We start from the raw sequence: 17,430 nt of genomic DNA on the forward strand, positions 1-17,430 counted from the left end.
GGAAAGGTAAAATTCGACTGAGAGACAGGGTCCTTGATGGTAGAAAGTGACTCAAACAGACCTCTACAGAAACATGGTGGAGTGGAAGAAGAGCTTGCAAGTGCAAGGCACAAAGAGCCACTATGTGGACTTGAACCAAGGGATATCCCCATCCCTTCCAAAAAAGGATATGAAATACCAGGCAGGATGGCTTCAAAAGGAGATTTGGACTTGACAGCTGTCTCTGCTCTGTGGGGCCACCATCAGAGTCATACCTGACAGGCAGGCTGCAAATGAAGTCATCTTAGTAGAACTGCAGTGTTAAAATACCTGACCCAACCAAGGGTGACTCTGTGAGAAGAGAAATCTGGACAAGGCATGCCAGACTCTTGATTACGAGAGGCTAGGGAGAATTTTTACTCTAAAAGCTAAAACTCCACTAGACCTAGAGTGAGTCATTGAGTCCAAAGACTCCATGTCTTGGGAGCAGTGCTTTTCAGGAAGCAGCTGCAAGGAGTTCACTGGGGGCTTCACAAAATGACAGGCATTTTGCTTCCTTACCTGTGGGCAAATATCCCAAGTTCTCTGCCTTACTCAAAAGCGCTGTGTCAGCAGGTCACTGCAACCAGAGTTTGCCTTGTGTCAAGATAACTGTGACTGTGTTGTATTAAGTTAACTTGTTTTGACATTCAGCAATGGTGTTTCACTTGCCTAGACCATCATGCCTACAGGTGTCAGATAAACACAAGTTGTAAATGTCACCCTTTGTACTCTGTGGTGTCCAGCTCAGTTGCAATCAACCCAAGGTAGGATTTGGAACATAGATAAAGGTAGGAGTGTTTTGCTTAGGAAGTTAAGGGAAGAGTGGGTCAGGGACCAAGGATTTTAGCTTGAGGAGTTTGACTTCTTTCATTCCAGATATCCTAGGTTCATCTTATGCTCTCACAATTAGCTGGCATATAGACTTTGCCTCCCAATAAAGGGCATGTTGTGTTGATAACATGGATGCAGCAGCATCTACAAAACATCACTCCTTTAAAACTTTCATGCTAAATACTAGGCTGCAGATACCCCTCCCAATACCCAGGGACCACCCAATATCAATGATGACATCTTTTGTCCCACTTAGGGCACAACAACTACTTTCAGGACTTCTGGAAGGACATGCATTGCATGTAAAACAAAGTGGAAGTCTCTCCTGGAAATGATCCTCACCTAAGGCAGAAGAAGTTCATATCCAATTAAACCATTTCATTACCATCTCTTCATCCCTAGAAGTATTCAAGGCCAGGTTAGATAGGGCCTCATCTAGTAGAAAGTGTCCATGCCCATGGCAGGGGTTTGGAACTGGAGGAGCTTTAAGGTCCCTTCCAACACAAACCGTTCTATGATTATGTTGTGGTCTCCTCTTTTTATTATCAAAGGCATTTGCTATATAAGAGCTTGTCTCTGAGGCAAGTAATAGCTCCCGGAGCTACTAAAATGTTCCTTCCTCCCTGTATAGAAGTATATTTTGCTTTTGACATGGTCCTAGAATTATGTGGATACAGAAGAGCAGGGCAGGGTGGAAATCTGGGCAGTACAACTCACAGGGTACAACTGTGTCATACTACAGAGGTGAACAAATTACACTCGAGATGGAACCCTACCCTGCAAACACACACACACATCAGTCCTCTCAGGACACTTGCCAGCTTACTGCAAGCACTGAGACCATGCCAAATAACCAGAGCACTTCCCACCCATGTGCACTGACACAAGCCACACAGTAAATGTGTCCTTGCAAGCCCAGAGACAAACAGGAGAGAGAAAGCCACTGCCAGAAAAGCTGTGAGGAAAGTTGTTTCATTCCCAGCCAAGTGGGTCAAAGGAACGAAAGGACAGGACTTGGTTGCCAATCTAGAGCAGCACGGAGGTGTGCATGTCCTGGCCATGCTCCCACCTGTACTGCAAGAAGTTATTCCATCTCCTGTGCCAACATGCTTACACACCCACATGGTGGACACTCCCCAAGACAAGAGCTGGAGGAAAAATTCAGTTCAGATCAGACTAAGGGGCTGAGCAAAATGCCTGAGAGAGACACTAAAAAGAAAGAGAGAAGCCAGACATCATACATGAATCTTTTTGTTCCTTCAAGTTAAAAGAATTTGAACAGGATCTTTTTAGCTAGACAAATGATGGTTTGTGTTACACCACATCCATCATCTCAACATAGGTCAGCAAAGAGGCACGGCTGGACAATGACTATACTTTAGTACCACATCAAAACCTGCCTGTTTTTTCCATGAAACAAATCATTCTTTTGTGCTACTATCCATAATAGATAATCCATGAATTATAAAATCCTTTAAAAATATCAATGTCCAGATTATATATACAGTCCAAAAAGAGGATAAGACATACACTTTTGGCAAAATACACCCACTCAGGACATCATCTCCAGGTCAAACTGAAGTTTATAAAGGATTTTGGTAGAATTAGCCATTTGCAGGGGCTGAAAAGAGTAGTTTTTGCCAACAGATTTCCCAGCATAGCTGGGAAATACTGTTAAATCAATTGTAGCGATGAAGTGAACCACTTGGATTTCCTTCTTGTTTTGCCTCCAGGCTATTATGCTGGAAAAGATGTGCTGAATATACAGGTAATAGAGTTTTATATAATCCCAAGCCACACCTTCAATTCCAAGGCATAGATTCAGCAACGAGTGCCAATACTGTCAGAGGTCATCCTAAAACAAAACCTTCCACTCTCTTCACTGAGCTTCTAAGTAGGTCCTAAAAGCCAGATACAAAACTCTGATCTGTTTCTGTAAGCCTCACATTGCAGCACTCCAGCCAAAGGCTCCCAGGTGAATTTGGCTGGATCGAGACCATACTGTCATGCTATGTGTGGCAAACTCAGCATAATTTAGCAAGAGGAACTGAGTATATTCCCAGTTCAAGAGCACTAGGAGATATGTGTGAATAGCATTCCAAGAGGACAGAGGACTGTTCTTGATTTTTGGGCTAAATATTTTGATCAGGAGAGACTCAAATACGCTCTATGAAAGTGAGTTTTCTTAGGGAATCTGCCATTAACTAACTGAATAACATGGAAAAGCTGAAATGGTTTTGGCTTCCAGTGGAAAACTCCATGTATACAAGCAATTGCTGGAAGATGAGGAGGAAAGCAGGCAGTTTTCCATGAAAACTAAACAAAGCAAACTTGCAAAAATGAACCAGTCTCTTTTTTGCTGCTTTTTTTTTGGCATATAAAACAATACTTCTAATCTTTTATTTTTAAATCTATTCATTACAACCGTTTGTTCTTCAAAACAAGGAATTTTTCCTTATTTCCAAAAAAGGAAGAAGATTCTGCAGATGGGGCAGAAGAGCTGCCACCCCCCACCCGAAGGGCAACTCTGCTAAACACAGGCAGTGACAGGCTCAGTCCCACAAAGACAGAGTTAAGTTGCAGATAAAGCCTTCATGAGCACTGTGTCATCCTCAATGGACATGGTTTCCCCTTAGATTTCAGGTCTGGTCTGGTGATCATGCTCCCATCTTCTTACTCAGAATCCTTTTCCATTTGATACCATCTCATGTGATGGCAAGCAACCCTCATGCTCTTCCAGCAGCACAGAACAAAACAGCATTGCCATTTTCTCTAGAAACAAATGAAAGCTCTGTCTTTGCCCCTTCCTTCAGACTAAACACACGTATCCTTGCCCACCTACCACTGTGTTACATATACCTGTGGCTCTCTAAAGCCATTCTGTCTTCAAAAATTTGACATTTCTGTCGTGCTGATACTTACAGCATACTATTCCAAAAGTAAGTAAAATAACTGTATTAAGTGGAAATTATTCCCTTCGTTTTACAGTTTGAGAGTTAACTTTGTTTCAAAAATTGGAGGTTTTTTGATGCTGCAAAAATATTATAGGGGATACTTAGTTCAGCCTTTTGACCATGACACCTTGGAGCAAGAGACAGCTTGTGCAGCAAGGAGGGATGAAAAGCTGAATTTGGGGTTTTTCCATCAACAGTGTGTTACAAAGACATCTTCTTTGCAGCAATCACCTTTGAACAAATTTGCAAGTAGATGAGATCAGCGTGCACAGTAAAAAGCCCAAGGAGTGTTTAAACTTCTTGTTTGAAGTCTGATAAGTTAAAAATGTGTATTTGTCTGGACCTTAAGGGAAAAAAAAAGGAATCTCCAAGGTCCATCCTTTGCAACAAGCTGGTGGATTCATCCTCCTGAGCAAATAATGGGGGGTCTAAATATTGTGAGAGTATTCCAAACTGGCTAATGTTATATGTAAAGGGGTTTTGATTAACCAGAAGTCATTTGGGAGAGTATAAAAGTAACTGTTTCCCATTACTTCTTTCTGCCTTACCCCGATGAATCAAGCTCACCCCAAGCCCCTGCCAAAATCTGACAGGATGAACTGGAGAAGAGTAATATATGTGATTTTACTGGGGAGCCTTCCCATAGTCAAAGCCCTGCCTGGAAGTTATGGGGACATAGGTAAGAATGTATCTTATGTTTTTACTCTATCTTTTTGTATAATACTGATGGCTGCAGCATCTCACACATGGTTATTTGGTATCTTGCTTTACCTCTGCAGTTCTATGCTTCTGCTTTCTATGGGTCAAAGGTATACAACAAACCTCAATCTGTATAATTTATTGGTGATCAGCCTTGGATGTGTGGCTTTTTAAAGGCTTGAGAATCTGTTTAGTGTGCAGGACAGCAAGTGGTTACTGAGAGGAAGCCTGTTGAAGGGGAATTCCATCCACAGGAATGTGGTTGTACCACTGGTTTTAGGTACTCCAAAACCTGCTGAAGTGAAGCCTGTAACTTTCTGGGCTCCCTCTGCAGTGCATCAGGAAGTGAGATAGAGGAGGCCCAAGAGGGATGCTGCCTCCATCTCTGGTGACTGTTCAGAGTAGCTAAGTTATGCTATTACTCTGTGTTTTCCTTTGGAGGGCTCTTACTCTCTCTTTATTGACTCCTGAGAGAGCTTACAATGAACAAATTTCTCACAAAGGCCTAAAAATGCGGCCTAAAATAAGACACTTCTTTCCCATTCCATATTGTCTTCATTAGTCAGCTCTTTTTTCACCCATATAAATTCCAAATGCACAAAACGGCCCAACAGTGTACCACAGACCTGATGTTTGTGTTCTTTTTCTCATGTTTTCGTCACAGTTGACACCCCTGCATTACTCAGAGGGATAAGCTGGCTTATTTCTTTGATTTGTTTGACCTTTTTACAGTGCTCTCAGCCCAACTGATGCAAGGGTGAACCAGTAACACCTTGATTTGGGAGCAGGCCCCTTGTTTTAAAATTACTTTCTGTGTATTCCCAAACAAACAAGGACCTCAATAAATCATGACATTTGGATTTGCCCATTAATAAAGGTCCCCCGGCAAAGGAAGAATATTTGCACAGGATTTTCACATAGATGGGACACATACTTTCCTCTGAGCCAGTTCATAGCATGGACAGAAGAATGCAGCAATGTGGATTTTGGAGAAGCTTTGCATGCCACTGTTGTCCTTATTTTATCCCATGTTTTCTGCACAGAGAATCCTTCATCAGTAGTAGAGTGGTCAAGTGCACTTTAAGATAGCTAAGGCAAGGTTAAAAGGTGTTTTCAAGGTGCTTCTTTAATCACATGCAGCATCAAAGTAGCCGAACACCCCCAGGTTTTAGCGTATTCCTCTCCATAACACTTGTGCTAGGCAGGGATATTATATTGGCCCTAATATATTATGGGTCAGAAACAAATAGTTTCATATCCGTGTGCTTAAGTCAGATGGGAAATTACATCTCAGGCCTTGGTATTCCCACTTCTACTACCCCAGGTGCTGAATTATCTTTCTCCTAGCCTCCAATACCAAAAAAAAGAGAAGATATTTGATGTAGTATTTAACAAACATTTTTTACTCAAATACTCTTGTTTTTCAGAGGGAAAAACCAGCATTGGCCAACGCTTTTTACAGCTGCAGAAGAATAATTTTAAAGCCATGTAAGTCATCCAGATAAAGCTTCTACTTGCAAATTAGCTGCCACTGCACAGCCTTGCATCATTCGGAATGAGCACACACAGCAAGTCAAATGCTCACCAGTTCTGCCAGCCCAGAAAGTGTTTGTGCCAATTCAGCCCCAGTTACATGAATCCTCTTACAGTCTCACATGTAAAGTTACAGAATTAGTTTCTTAGGTAGCCAGCAACAAGTTTAATGTTGTGTGTTCTTCTCCTAGGGCCCTGGTCATGTTTGCTCAGTATGTGCAAGGAGGCACATTTGGCAGAGCAGTTAAAATGGCTGAGGATGTCACAGACCTCGCCAAAAGGTGTGCTGCTGCTGCAGCCAGGGACCACCCAGACTGCCTGAAGCCCTTGGTAAGCACATTTACCCTCCTAACCTGGCAATTGTTTTCACAAGTGACTTGTCATGTCAGAGCCCTGATGTGCGTATTCCCAGAAAGGCACATTAGGAGACTTCCCTGGGTATGTGCGTTTGGCCTTAACTGACTCTTTGGTTCTCCAGGCTCCCATCTACAGAGTGTCTCAAGATCAGTGGAGGAAAACAAAGCCCCTCTCCTCCCTCCATCCTGAATAGCACAGCATCTGTACCTGCAGCCGTGACCTGCATGTCACTAAAAGATATTTAGAAAGATGTGCCTTAATGGCTGGTGTAATCAAGTAAAAGAGTCTGAATAATGTTATAAGGTCAGAGTGTTTGACAACCGTTCCACTCGGAAGCATGTCTTGGCTTAACAGTAGGTACCAAAGTTCAAAAAATCATCACCCAGGTTTTAGAGGTCAGTCTGATTTTCACTGCAGTTGAAGCAGGAAGAAATTAAGAGAAAAACAGTATATGCAAGTTGGGGCTTGTTGGCTTGAAGTAGCCTCCTTGCAAAGCTCAGGGGAGTAAAATGGAATCCTCACGCAAGTTAACTTTTTCCTAATTTTGATAGGACAAGATCTTCCTTGATACAATATGCCAGGAGGAAAATCTTCCCGAGTTTACTGACTGCTGTGCTAAAAAGGATCCTCAAAGAAATGACTGCTTCCTCACTCTTAAAAATTCATCAAGAGGGTTCATTTCTCCTTTTGAAAGGCCAAATGTAGAAGCTGCCTGTAAAAATCATTCACAGAATCAACATCTGTTAACAGAACAGTAAGTCATAAATTCATTGCCTAGATAAGACAGTTATGAACCTGCGGACAGCAAAGACAGTTTTTAATGCAGCTGTCGAGTTCCATCTAAGGTTCTCTGTAATCCTGTGCTAGTTCTTCTTCCTAATGTGAATTATTTGCATAATTCATCCAGCTATAATGGTCATTTTGCAAAGCCTGTTCTGCCATGTCCTCCTTTGGATATAGGTCTATATGTCAAACAATCTGCCCTGGTTTATTGTAGTGCATGTAAAGGCCTCATCTGAAACCAGGAGCCTCTGTTTAGTCCTTAAAAGCCAAGCAGAAGTAGTGCTGCTTCTGAAACAGAACTGGCAGGATCTGAGATTTCCAGGAAACTGGCCACACCATCAGCAGTTTCCAAGATAAACACCACACTGTGTGGCTTGTCATTATGACAGTAAAACAATCACTTTTAGCAGCTACCATTTTAATTTCTGACAGAGGCAGATATACCACTGCTGCTCCTGCATGTGGGAGCTTACTGGGAAACTAAAGATGTTTTTCCCGGGTTTCAGTTTTATTTATGAGGTGGCCAGAAGGCATCCTTTCCTCTATGCCCCCACCATCCTTTCTGTTGCTATCCGGTATGATGAGATGATGAAAAACTGTTGCAGAAGCTCTGAAGACATCACCTATGACCCGGAGGAATGCTTTCAGAGACAGGTATTCCATTGCAGGCTACAGATAGCAGCCACTTCTTCAGAGAATGATAGAATGGTTTGTGTTAGAAGGGACCTTAAAGCTCATCCAGTTCCAACCCCTGCCTTGGGCAGGGACACCTTCCCCTAGACCAGGTTGCTCCAAGCCCCTGTGTCCAGCCTGGCCTTGAACACTGCCAGGGATGGGGCAGCCACAGCTTCTCTGGGCACCCTGTGCCAGGGCCTCAGCACCCTCACAGGTGAGTTTTTAGGAAGTTCTTCCTAAGAGCTCATCTAAATCTCCCCTCTGTCGGGTTAAAGCCAGGTTTGCCTACACACCCTTGTGAAAAGTCCCTCTCCAGATTTCCTGGAGATGCCATTAGATATTGGAATACTGTTATAAGGTCTCCCTGGAGCCTTCTCCAGGCTGAACAAGCCCAGCTCCTTCAGCCTGTCTCCAGAGCAGAGGTGCTCCAACCCTTGGAACAGCTCTGTGACCTCCTCTGGACTCACTCAAGCAGGTCCATATCCCTCTTAAGCAGATCCATGTCCCCCTTTTCAGCATCTCAACCGGATGTTAGAATTCAGCTTCTGAACTAAGGTCAAGCTGAAACCAGATTCAAGTACTCTTCTGAATTACAGCTTGAACTCCTAAGTGAAAATGCCTGAATGTGGGGTGTTGGGCAGCTGAAGTTTTACAGTGAGAGCCCAAACCAATCCCCATGCCCTGTGACAGCATCACTGTCCTCCCAGCTCTGCTCAGAGAGGATGAGGTGCTACACAGCATATAAAAGCCTGATTTGTTTCCCTGGTGATAGCACCACGATACAGCTCCTGCTTCTCTGGGTACCTGCACTGCAGAGACATACCCCACACATAACCCGTGTCAGAAACTTAGAGCGTACTACCTGTCACAGTGGAAGATAAGGATGAGAAGCATTGAACAGTTGCTTAATAAATACCAGCAACTAAATAGCGAGCACAACAGTTCATATTGCAGCCTGGACAGCGTTTTTCTTTCACTATTAAAAGGTCCTTGTTTAAAAAACAATCACAGCAGTAGTTTTAGCATAAAGCATTGTCTTGTCTTTGTATCCTCTTTCAGTCTGTATCTCCTTTCTACCAGGCACCAAAGGTGGTGAAGCCAATAAAAGAAGATAGCCTAAGGCAAGAACACACATGTGGAATCTTGCACAAGTTTGGAGAAAGGACCTTGAAGGCTCTGTGAGTGCTCCCCATGTTCATCTTATTTTGAAATGAAGCATGGATGTTGTGTGTTAGCTGTGGGCAGCTTCACACCTGCGTACAGCACAGTGACTCAACTACCAGCAGTGTCCCTGTCATATGCAGGTCAATAGCAACATCTGAAAAGGAAGACAGACTAGAAACACAAGTTTAGACATGACAGCTCTCATTGTTTCCTTAAAAAATGCCATTACCTTTCAAAACCTAAACCCAGAGTTTGAAAGGAACACAGCCGTCTGGAATGAAAGTTGGAGTGATTGTGAGCAGAATACAACTCATCTCTCTTACCTAGTTTTGACACAAGGTTGCTCCTGCGATATTTGCGCTCACCTACCACATTTCCTTCCACCATCTCACAGTGAAAGTCACCTTAGACAACCCTGAAAATCTCAGCTCTTGCCTTCAAGGAACATTTATTAGCTTGAGCAGGGAAGAGACCATTCCTGAGCAGTTTGGATACCCCCTGCACAATAAAATGAGAGAAGCTATCACAGCCTCACACTGTGATTCAAAACAATAACTGTCTTTCTTTGTTATAGGAAACTTGCTCAGATAAGCCAAAAATTCCCTAAAGCTGATTTTGCAACTGTTAGCAAACTTGTGATGGATGTTGCTAACATGCACAAGGACTGCTGCCGCGGAGACATGCTGGACTGCATGCATGACAGGGTAAACCTCATCTAACATTTGAGTGTTTGCAGAAATGTAATGCTGTTTTTGTGCTGGTTTCAGATTTTTCTTCCTCCAGTGCTGCACTGAGCGCTCTCTGAAACTGGAGTTTAACTCTGCAGTCTGAAAACCTGCTTGATTTCCCATTTGACTTTTTAACCCAGGAGCACCCTTTGCACAGCAAGGAAGGGGCTGCACCAAATAGATCAACAGGGCTTGAGTTTTCTTCCCTGTTCTACCAGAGTTGCATGGCACAGTTTCGAGAAGCCACCTCTTCTCTCTGGGAGTCACCTCCTCCATCTGGAAAATGCAGATGAAAACACTGATCATAAAACCCTACAAAGACCAAAGTCTGGCAAAATTTCCTTCATTCTTTTTCTTCTTTATAGGAAGAGCTTCTGCACTATGTCTGCACTAACCAAGACATCCTATCAAGCAAAATAAAGCAGTGCTGTGAAAAGCCTCTGTTACAAAGAAGTGAATGCATAGTTAATACAGAAAACAATGACAAACCTGCAGACCTGTCCCCCCACCTCAGGGAGTTTATAGAGGACAAGGAAATATGTGATCGTTTTGCCCAGGAAAAGGACACACACTTAGCCAGGTAACTTTGGTCTTCCTCAGCTCTTCTATTTTCTTGTTTCAATACTTGGGTCTCAAGATGACATTTGGGCATAAAAGTCCAGCTCATCAGCCTCAGATTTATCTGGTCTGGGAGAGGGTAAGCTTGGGATACTAGGCAAGTTGATCTTAGTAAACCACCACTGACCCCTAGAAGGTGTGAATGCAGAGCAAATGCATTCTGCAAATGCAGAGCAGAGCAGAAGGTTATTTCAGAGGCAAAACTGAAGAAATGCCTGTAAAAATTAGGAGCCATCAGCTCTGATTTCAGATGCCTGCTACAGCTTTGATGATACACTCTTCAGTGCTGAATTCAAAACAATTAAGACAGACTCATGCCTCAATTCAAATGGGATCAGTTGGTTTCTGTTCTACACATGTTCTTTGTGCAATGAAGCCCTGATCCTACCTGTAGTAAACGTAAGGCACAAATGCTCCATGCTGCAACAGACACAGCATCAAGTCCCAAAGATGGAGAATTCACTTCAAATAACATATATCAGGTCTAGTTATGAAAATTTATTGGGTTCAAAGTGCCATGTCGAGCTGCAGCAGAGCTCATCTTTTCAGTGTTTGCTGAGAGCTGGGTCTGTTACTGCAACTTATTTCATGATCATTAACTAGGCAGCTCTTTTGGCTCGTCTCTAATTCCTGGTACTCCACATATTGCAGGTTTCTGTACGAATATTCCAGGAGACACCCTGAGTTTTCTGCCCAAATGCTTTTAAGAATTGGTAAAGGATATGAGGACCTACTGCACAAGTGCTGCAAGCCCGGAGCTCCAGAGGACTGCTGCAGCAGAGGGGTGGGTGCTGCACACCGCATACTGATGGATTCAAACATACATATGACCACATGACTGGCCTGCTCCAGGCCTTTAGCCACAGCTGCTGTGACAAACCAGCACGTTACAAGGCTTCAGTATGGGAAAAGCATCAACAGAGCCCTTTGCAATTGACACTTGTGAAGTAATTTCACATGGATAGGCAGAGATGCTGGGAAAAGAGATGCTGGGAAAAGGCTTAGAGCAAAGGTTTCTGCTCTACACTGGGTGCTCCAGCAGTGCCTGTTGCCTTCTTCCACACATACAAAACTCTTACAGCTATTGTCACAGACCAAAACATGGGCACTGTAAACCTCTTAAGTTAGGAGGTGCCCTGTATCTCGGACCCAGCCTTCCATCAGCCCTACAACATTAAACATATCAAGGTGGTTGAAGGAGGACATGTATCACATTCAGGCAGTCTATAGAGATTTCAGATAGACAAAGGCTTTCTATGGAATTAAAAACGGGTGGCATATAGCAGGTAAGAAGTAGTTACAGATAATCCAGACTTTATCTGGAGGGAGTGGGGCATCCTGCACTCCCCCTGCTACAACAACTCCTCAAATTAACTTATGTCTTTCAGGAGGAGGAACTGAAGAAACATATTTATGAAACTGAAAGTGTGATGAAGACAAGCTGTGACATTTACAGGGAGAAAGGAGATTACTATTTCCAAAATGAGTAAGACTTTTTTTACGTGCTTGCATCCCTCCAACTACAGTAGGCAGAGCAACCCCAGAGTAGCTGAACCATACACTGTGCTCAAACACAACATGCAGGCACAAACCTCCTACAGGAACTTTGGGCCTGATTTGCATGTTAACAAGCACATGCCTAACAAAGGATGTACACAATCTTAACGAAACCTTTAAGCTGCTCACATAGAGTTAAGCTTCAGCTGGCCTGCTCTGTGAAGACACATCGGGCTTTTTGCCCTCCTGTGTATGTTTGATCTTTAGAAGACGCTGGAATTAGAGGCTTCCAACAAGCCTGATGGGCTCCTTCTGCCTGTTACATCACTTCAGGCTTTCCTGGCTGCAGGGGTTAATAAGCACAGCTTTTAAAAAGAAAAAAAACAAGTAAACTTCTTTTAGCTTATCTTCTGCCCCTATCTAGTGTGCCAAGAAGACAAACCCAATTTTGCTCTTGGACAAGCTCCCTGTGCTCCCAGGGAAAGTAATAACAAGGGGAAGACATAGCTACCATCTCATAAAAGGGCCACTAACACATAACTGGCAATTCTGCAGTTAATTTATTTGTTTAACCTGGTAAGAAACTGGTCAGAGAAAGGAGAGAGGTCAAACAAATAAAGCACGCTTGTGAGGTTCTACACACCAGGCTTAGTCCTGCTGTTGCACTACTGAGTGTTCCCTGCGGTCTGGCTGGAGCTTTGAACATGTGAAGGCAGAGACTTGCTCGCTGCTGCCTCATGGAACAACATCACTGACTTCAGAAAAATTACCTTTTCAGGCTCCTCATGAGCTTCACCAAGAAGATGCCTCAACTGACATCTGCAGAGCTGATTAAATTCATCAAGCAGATGACTACAATCGGCTCCAAATGCTGCCAGTTAAGCCCGGACAAGCTGCTGCCTTGTGCTGAGGAAAATGTGAGTATTGTTCCTCTGGATCTCAGTCATCCTTCTTCTGGAAACTCTGTCACAAATTCTGCTGCCAGCAGGGTCCAAGAGTAAAGGTAAGTGAAAAGAATGTTCCCTGAGCTGCTGAGTTGACCTGAAGGTGTACTTCCATGCCTGAAGGAAGCATAACTCCATCTCACTGAAGTTAAGGCTTCAACTGAACTACATAAAAAGCTTCAGCCCATCCTCCAGCCACACATTTTCTCCACCATCCCCTTAAGAAGAGCAGCCACACAGACCCACAGGTGCCCTGCTGAAGACAGCAAGTCCATGCAAGTATGCTTTACAAAGAAGTCTGTCCTGGGTTCAGCAGTAGCAGTCATTTTTCTCCTTCTTAGTACCCAGTGCAGTGGTTTTGACTTTAGCCTGAGAGCAGTGCTGGTGACACGCCAGTGTTTTTCTGTTGCTCAGTAATGTTTACTCTGACTAAGGACTTTGTGAGTCTCACGCTCTGCCAGGGAGGAGGGGAAGCCAGGAGGAAGCAGAGACAGGACACCTGACCCAAACTAACCAAAGGGGTATTCCATACCACAGCATGTCATGCCCACTATATAAACTGGGGGGAGTCACTCAGAAGCCCCAGATTGCTGCTCAGGTCAGGCTGGGTATTTTTCAGCAGGTGGTGAGCAACTGTACTGTGCATCACTTGTGTATATTATTTTCCTTTTCCCCTTTTAGCTTTATATTCTGCGCCTTTGTTATTCCCCTTTTTATTATTATTGGTGGTAGCAGTAGTGGTTTGTGTAATGCCTTAGTTACTGGACTGGTCTTATCTCAGCCCATGGAGTTTACATTCTTTAGATTCTCCCCCCTATTGCTCTGGGATCTGGTGAAATAAAAGGGGGAAAAGTGAGTGGCTGCGTGGTTCTGAGTTACCGGCTGGGATTAAACCACAACAAAATCACATGGTTTCTGTGTGCAAAGGACAGTCCCTGGAACCACACAGGCATACTTCTCAGAAATTATTGCACTGCCAGAAGCCAGCATTCAGTCAAAAATAAGCTGCCACCTGTGTCACAAACAAAGCTTAATTTAAGCTCTCTGTTATTCTTTATAACTTCAAGAGCAGTGTGTATTTTTGACCATAAAAAATGTAAATTTTTTTTCCCACTTCTCTTGGTAAAGCTGGATCTTGTGCTTGGAGAAATATGCAGAAGACACCTGAGAGACCCTATAAACCCAGGCGTGTGCCACTGCTGCAGCAACTCGTATGCCCTCAGGAGACCGTGCATAGGGAAACTGGAAATGGATGAGCATTATGTGCCCTTATCACTGACTCCAGGGCTGTTCACTTTCCATGAAGATTTGTGTACAACTGAGGAGGAGAAGTTACAGCACAAGAAGCAAGAGTAAGGCATGCCTCTTCTGGTCTGTTACCCTCCTGTTTCTTATTCTTACCCTGGCCATTAACCTGTGCTGGGGTGAGCCCAAACCTCCTGGACCCTCCGGTGTGGTGCACAACACAAACAACACCTGCACACTTGGTTCATGGATAATTGTCAATCACAGACTGGTTTGGGTTGGCAGGGACCTTAAGGCTCATCCAGTTCCAACCCCAGCACCTTCTACTAGACCAGGTTGCTCCAAGCTCTAGTCTTGAGCACTGCAAGGTATGGGGCAGCCACAGCTTTTCTGGGGCAGACTGATGCTAAAACCTTGCACAGATATTTTATTTCCCAGGGGAACTGGGCACATCTTCGCTCCCTACTGCAAACACCTATCTGGGTGGGGAATGAAAATTAAAAAGCTGTAGAAAGGAAGTGGGCAGTAACAGAGGGACTTGTCAGGACTAGGGTTGGAGAAATGCACCATAAGCCATGTGCTTCCTCTGCTTTGCTCTGGTTTCCTTGCAGAATGCTCATCAACCTCATCAAATACAAGCCCCAGATCACACAGGAGCAGCTATCAGCCATCACAGCTGCCTTCACCACCATGAGAGAGCAGTGCTGCGGAGGAGGCAACCCCCAGGCCTGCTTTGCCAAAGAGGTGTCCTTTCTGCTTCATCTGACTCACAATGGAAACAGAGTATATGCAGGAGAAAGAATTTCTCCTTTAAACAGCCAAACCAAGTCTGGCTAAGCAGAATTCCTGCACATGCAGATACCAGCACTAGTTGATTCACTGCTAAATGACTTACCTAATTAGTTGTGTGTTTATGTGCAGCAATTGATGGATACAGAGCTCAGCTCCATCTGTTTCTTCTGGGGAGCTGCTGGGACTGGGCCTGTGAAGGGCATGGACAAAGGTCTTTCCCTGGCTAACAGTTCTGAAGTGAACTCTTAAGTTTTTAAATCTTAGTTCTGAACTGAGTTTCACTTGAAAAGTTCCTCAGCAGTAGGGAGAGAAAGGATGTAGTCACATTTTAGTGTCAAAGTATTTTCCCTCTTTGTTTTCCCCTTCTCTTGGCTATGTTCTTGTAGCTCATTGACCCTCACACTGCAGAGCTACTTCAGCTTCTCTTCACCTTCCAGCAAATCTGCTTTTGTCTATCTCACATCTCTCTCTCTGTTGTACTCCTTCACTAAGCTTAAACCCTCCACAGCCTTAAGCCTGGCTCCCTGTTTTCCTCAGCCTTTGCCTTGCTTTAAATGACAAAATACCAAAAAAAGTCTCTCCTGTATCAACAAGTGGTTTCCACCTCTGAACACACCAAGCCACACACCTGCAAAGAAGCATTCTGCTACCTCTTCCCAAACATCACATCTCCAAAGGCAGCCTGAGCTGAACAGGAAATACAACATGTTTATTAAACATAGTGGTAAATGTGTCTTTGCTCTGCAGAACATTGTCTGTACACAGCTTGCAAGGACAACAAAACACTACCCACTGCTGCCACAGTGAGTAGTGGCAGCTTGCTTGTTCACAAACACATCACCTTTCTGACTAGCTCACAGATATCTTGCTCTTTTCCAGGGTCCAGAACTTATAAAGAGGAGTGAAAAAATGTTGTCAGCATGAAGAGCTCCTGCAGTGCATTGGAAGACACTTGCCAAACTAACAGCAAGCATCTCTTTTCTGATGTTCATGGGGCATAAACAGAAACGTGATTTTCAGAGTGCACAGAACTACCTTGTGGCTGTTTACTCACAAAGCTAAGGAAGTCTAGGTGGTTTTACACCAGCTACAGTTCATCTGCTGCTGCAAACAAGGGACAAGAGATATCTCAGTAAACCATATATCCTATAGGACCTGCTGGGCTGGGGAACTGCTTTTCAGTCAGATGGGGAGGAACCCACATACAAACCTCAGCTCTGGTTCATGTCACAGTGATTCAGAATTAACAAGGAGATGTAAAATTTAAACCAAAGCAAGTAACTTAGAGCCAGCCACATTTCTAAGTTGTTCAGGATCCTTAAGCATGCAAGCCTTAAGTGCAAAGAGGTAGCTCATCACCTTGAGGAAATTTGCTGAAAGAATAAGTTAAATGGATGGAAATTGTCATTAAGGATATAAATCATCAGACCAAACCCCATTCGTTAGGTTTGTGGTTGACAGCAAGGTAGAGCCACACTGTTGTAAACCCCTTTACAATTCTTAGATGTAACCTTGGCAAATTAGAGAGACAACCTAGAGGAAACCTATTGTACTAGGACACATTTCACACGTGACACAGGAACAATTAAGCAGCGGTACCATTCCATTACAGGAGAACTGCTCACCGGGGAGCTATGCAGGTCACCATGCAGCTATAATGAACCACAGGCCAAGAGCCATCAACAGTTGGCCGCTGATTCAGGTCTAACTTACTAATCATATACTGGGGGCATAAGCAGAGCAACAGCCAAAACAGAACAAGGCTTCATCAGGTATCAGTGGTGGTTTTGATATCCAGCCAATGATCAGATGGGCACCTTGGGCTTCTCCAAGCACTGCAGCTTAGAGATGATGACTGAGATCAGTCCTCTGTAATCTGGGGTGGTTTGGGGGCTTCAGCTCTTTTTTTCTTTTTATTTTAAATCAGTGATGACTTGAGATATGCCTCAAGGGGAAGCTCAGTCATACAAATACAGATAAGAGACAGATTCTCACTGCTGTCTGTATGGTTAATGGCTTAGGCTCCCAGTCCAAAAGCAAGGCCCCTTGCCCCTGTTCCCTCTGCTTTTCACTGCTGTGTTACCTGCAATACCCAGTAAATCTTTGGAATAAATTTTCCTCCTGTTCTCACTTGTATTTGTCAGAAATTATTCCTTGTATCCAGCAGAGCAAGGCTAAAGCTTTATTGCAGTAGTCCTTCAAACCTAGCAGGCTCCAGCTGGTCAATACATTGTCCCATAATCATTTCCTAGCATACTTCTGTCCCTGTCCAGCAGGACAAGTGAAATGAAAGTATTTCAGCACCAGAAGGTGGCACAAATGGCTCAGTTTAGGAATTGTGTTCATGCAGAGAGGACTGAAAAGCCTGCTTGAAAACATTTTCTCTCTTTTCTACATGCTCTGAGCATTGATTTATCTTTTAAATTCCTTGCAGACCAAGGAATTACAAATATTTCATATTCCAATGTTCTCGTAACTTCACCTTCAAACAATTACTCAGGCATTTAGGAAAATTAATATATAATAGAAACACCCTGTTCTGCACGAAAATACTCAAATACCCTTTTTCCTGGTTCAAATGAGAAAGAT

General features: G+C 43.7%; 1 protein-coding gene across 1 annotated transcript; it reads left to right on the plus strand.

Moving 5' to 3' along the window:
• The first annotated feature begins 4,400 nt into the window (after positions 1–4,400).
• LOC101868916 (alpha-fetoprotein) lies at positions 4,401–15,765 on the plus strand. Its single transcript, XM_013127775.3, has 14 exons — positions 4,401–4,485; positions 5,933–5,993; positions 6,230–6,368; positions 6,947–7,149; positions 7,685–7,832; positions 8,934–9,031; positions 9,592–9,721; positions 10,111–10,325; positions 11,015–11,147; positions 11,752–11,849; positions 12,639–12,777; positions 13,933–14,156; positions 14,661–14,793; positions 15,721–15,765. Exons 1-14 carry the CDS (start codon positions 4,401–4,403, stop codon positions 15,763–15,765), a joined length of 1,851 nt encoding a protein of 616 aa, XP_012983229.3.
• The last annotated feature ends 1,665 nt before the right edge of the window (positions 15,766–17,430 follow it).

Source organism: Melopsittacus undulatus, chromosome 5 (genome assembly GCF_012275295.1).
Source record: "Melopsittacus undulatus isolate bMelUnd1 chromosome 5, bMelUnd1.mat.Z, whole genome shotgun sequence".
Classification (NCBI taxonomy): domain Eukaryota; kingdom Metazoa; phylum Chordata; class Aves; order Psittaciformes; family Psittaculidae; genus Melopsittacus; species Melopsittacus undulatus.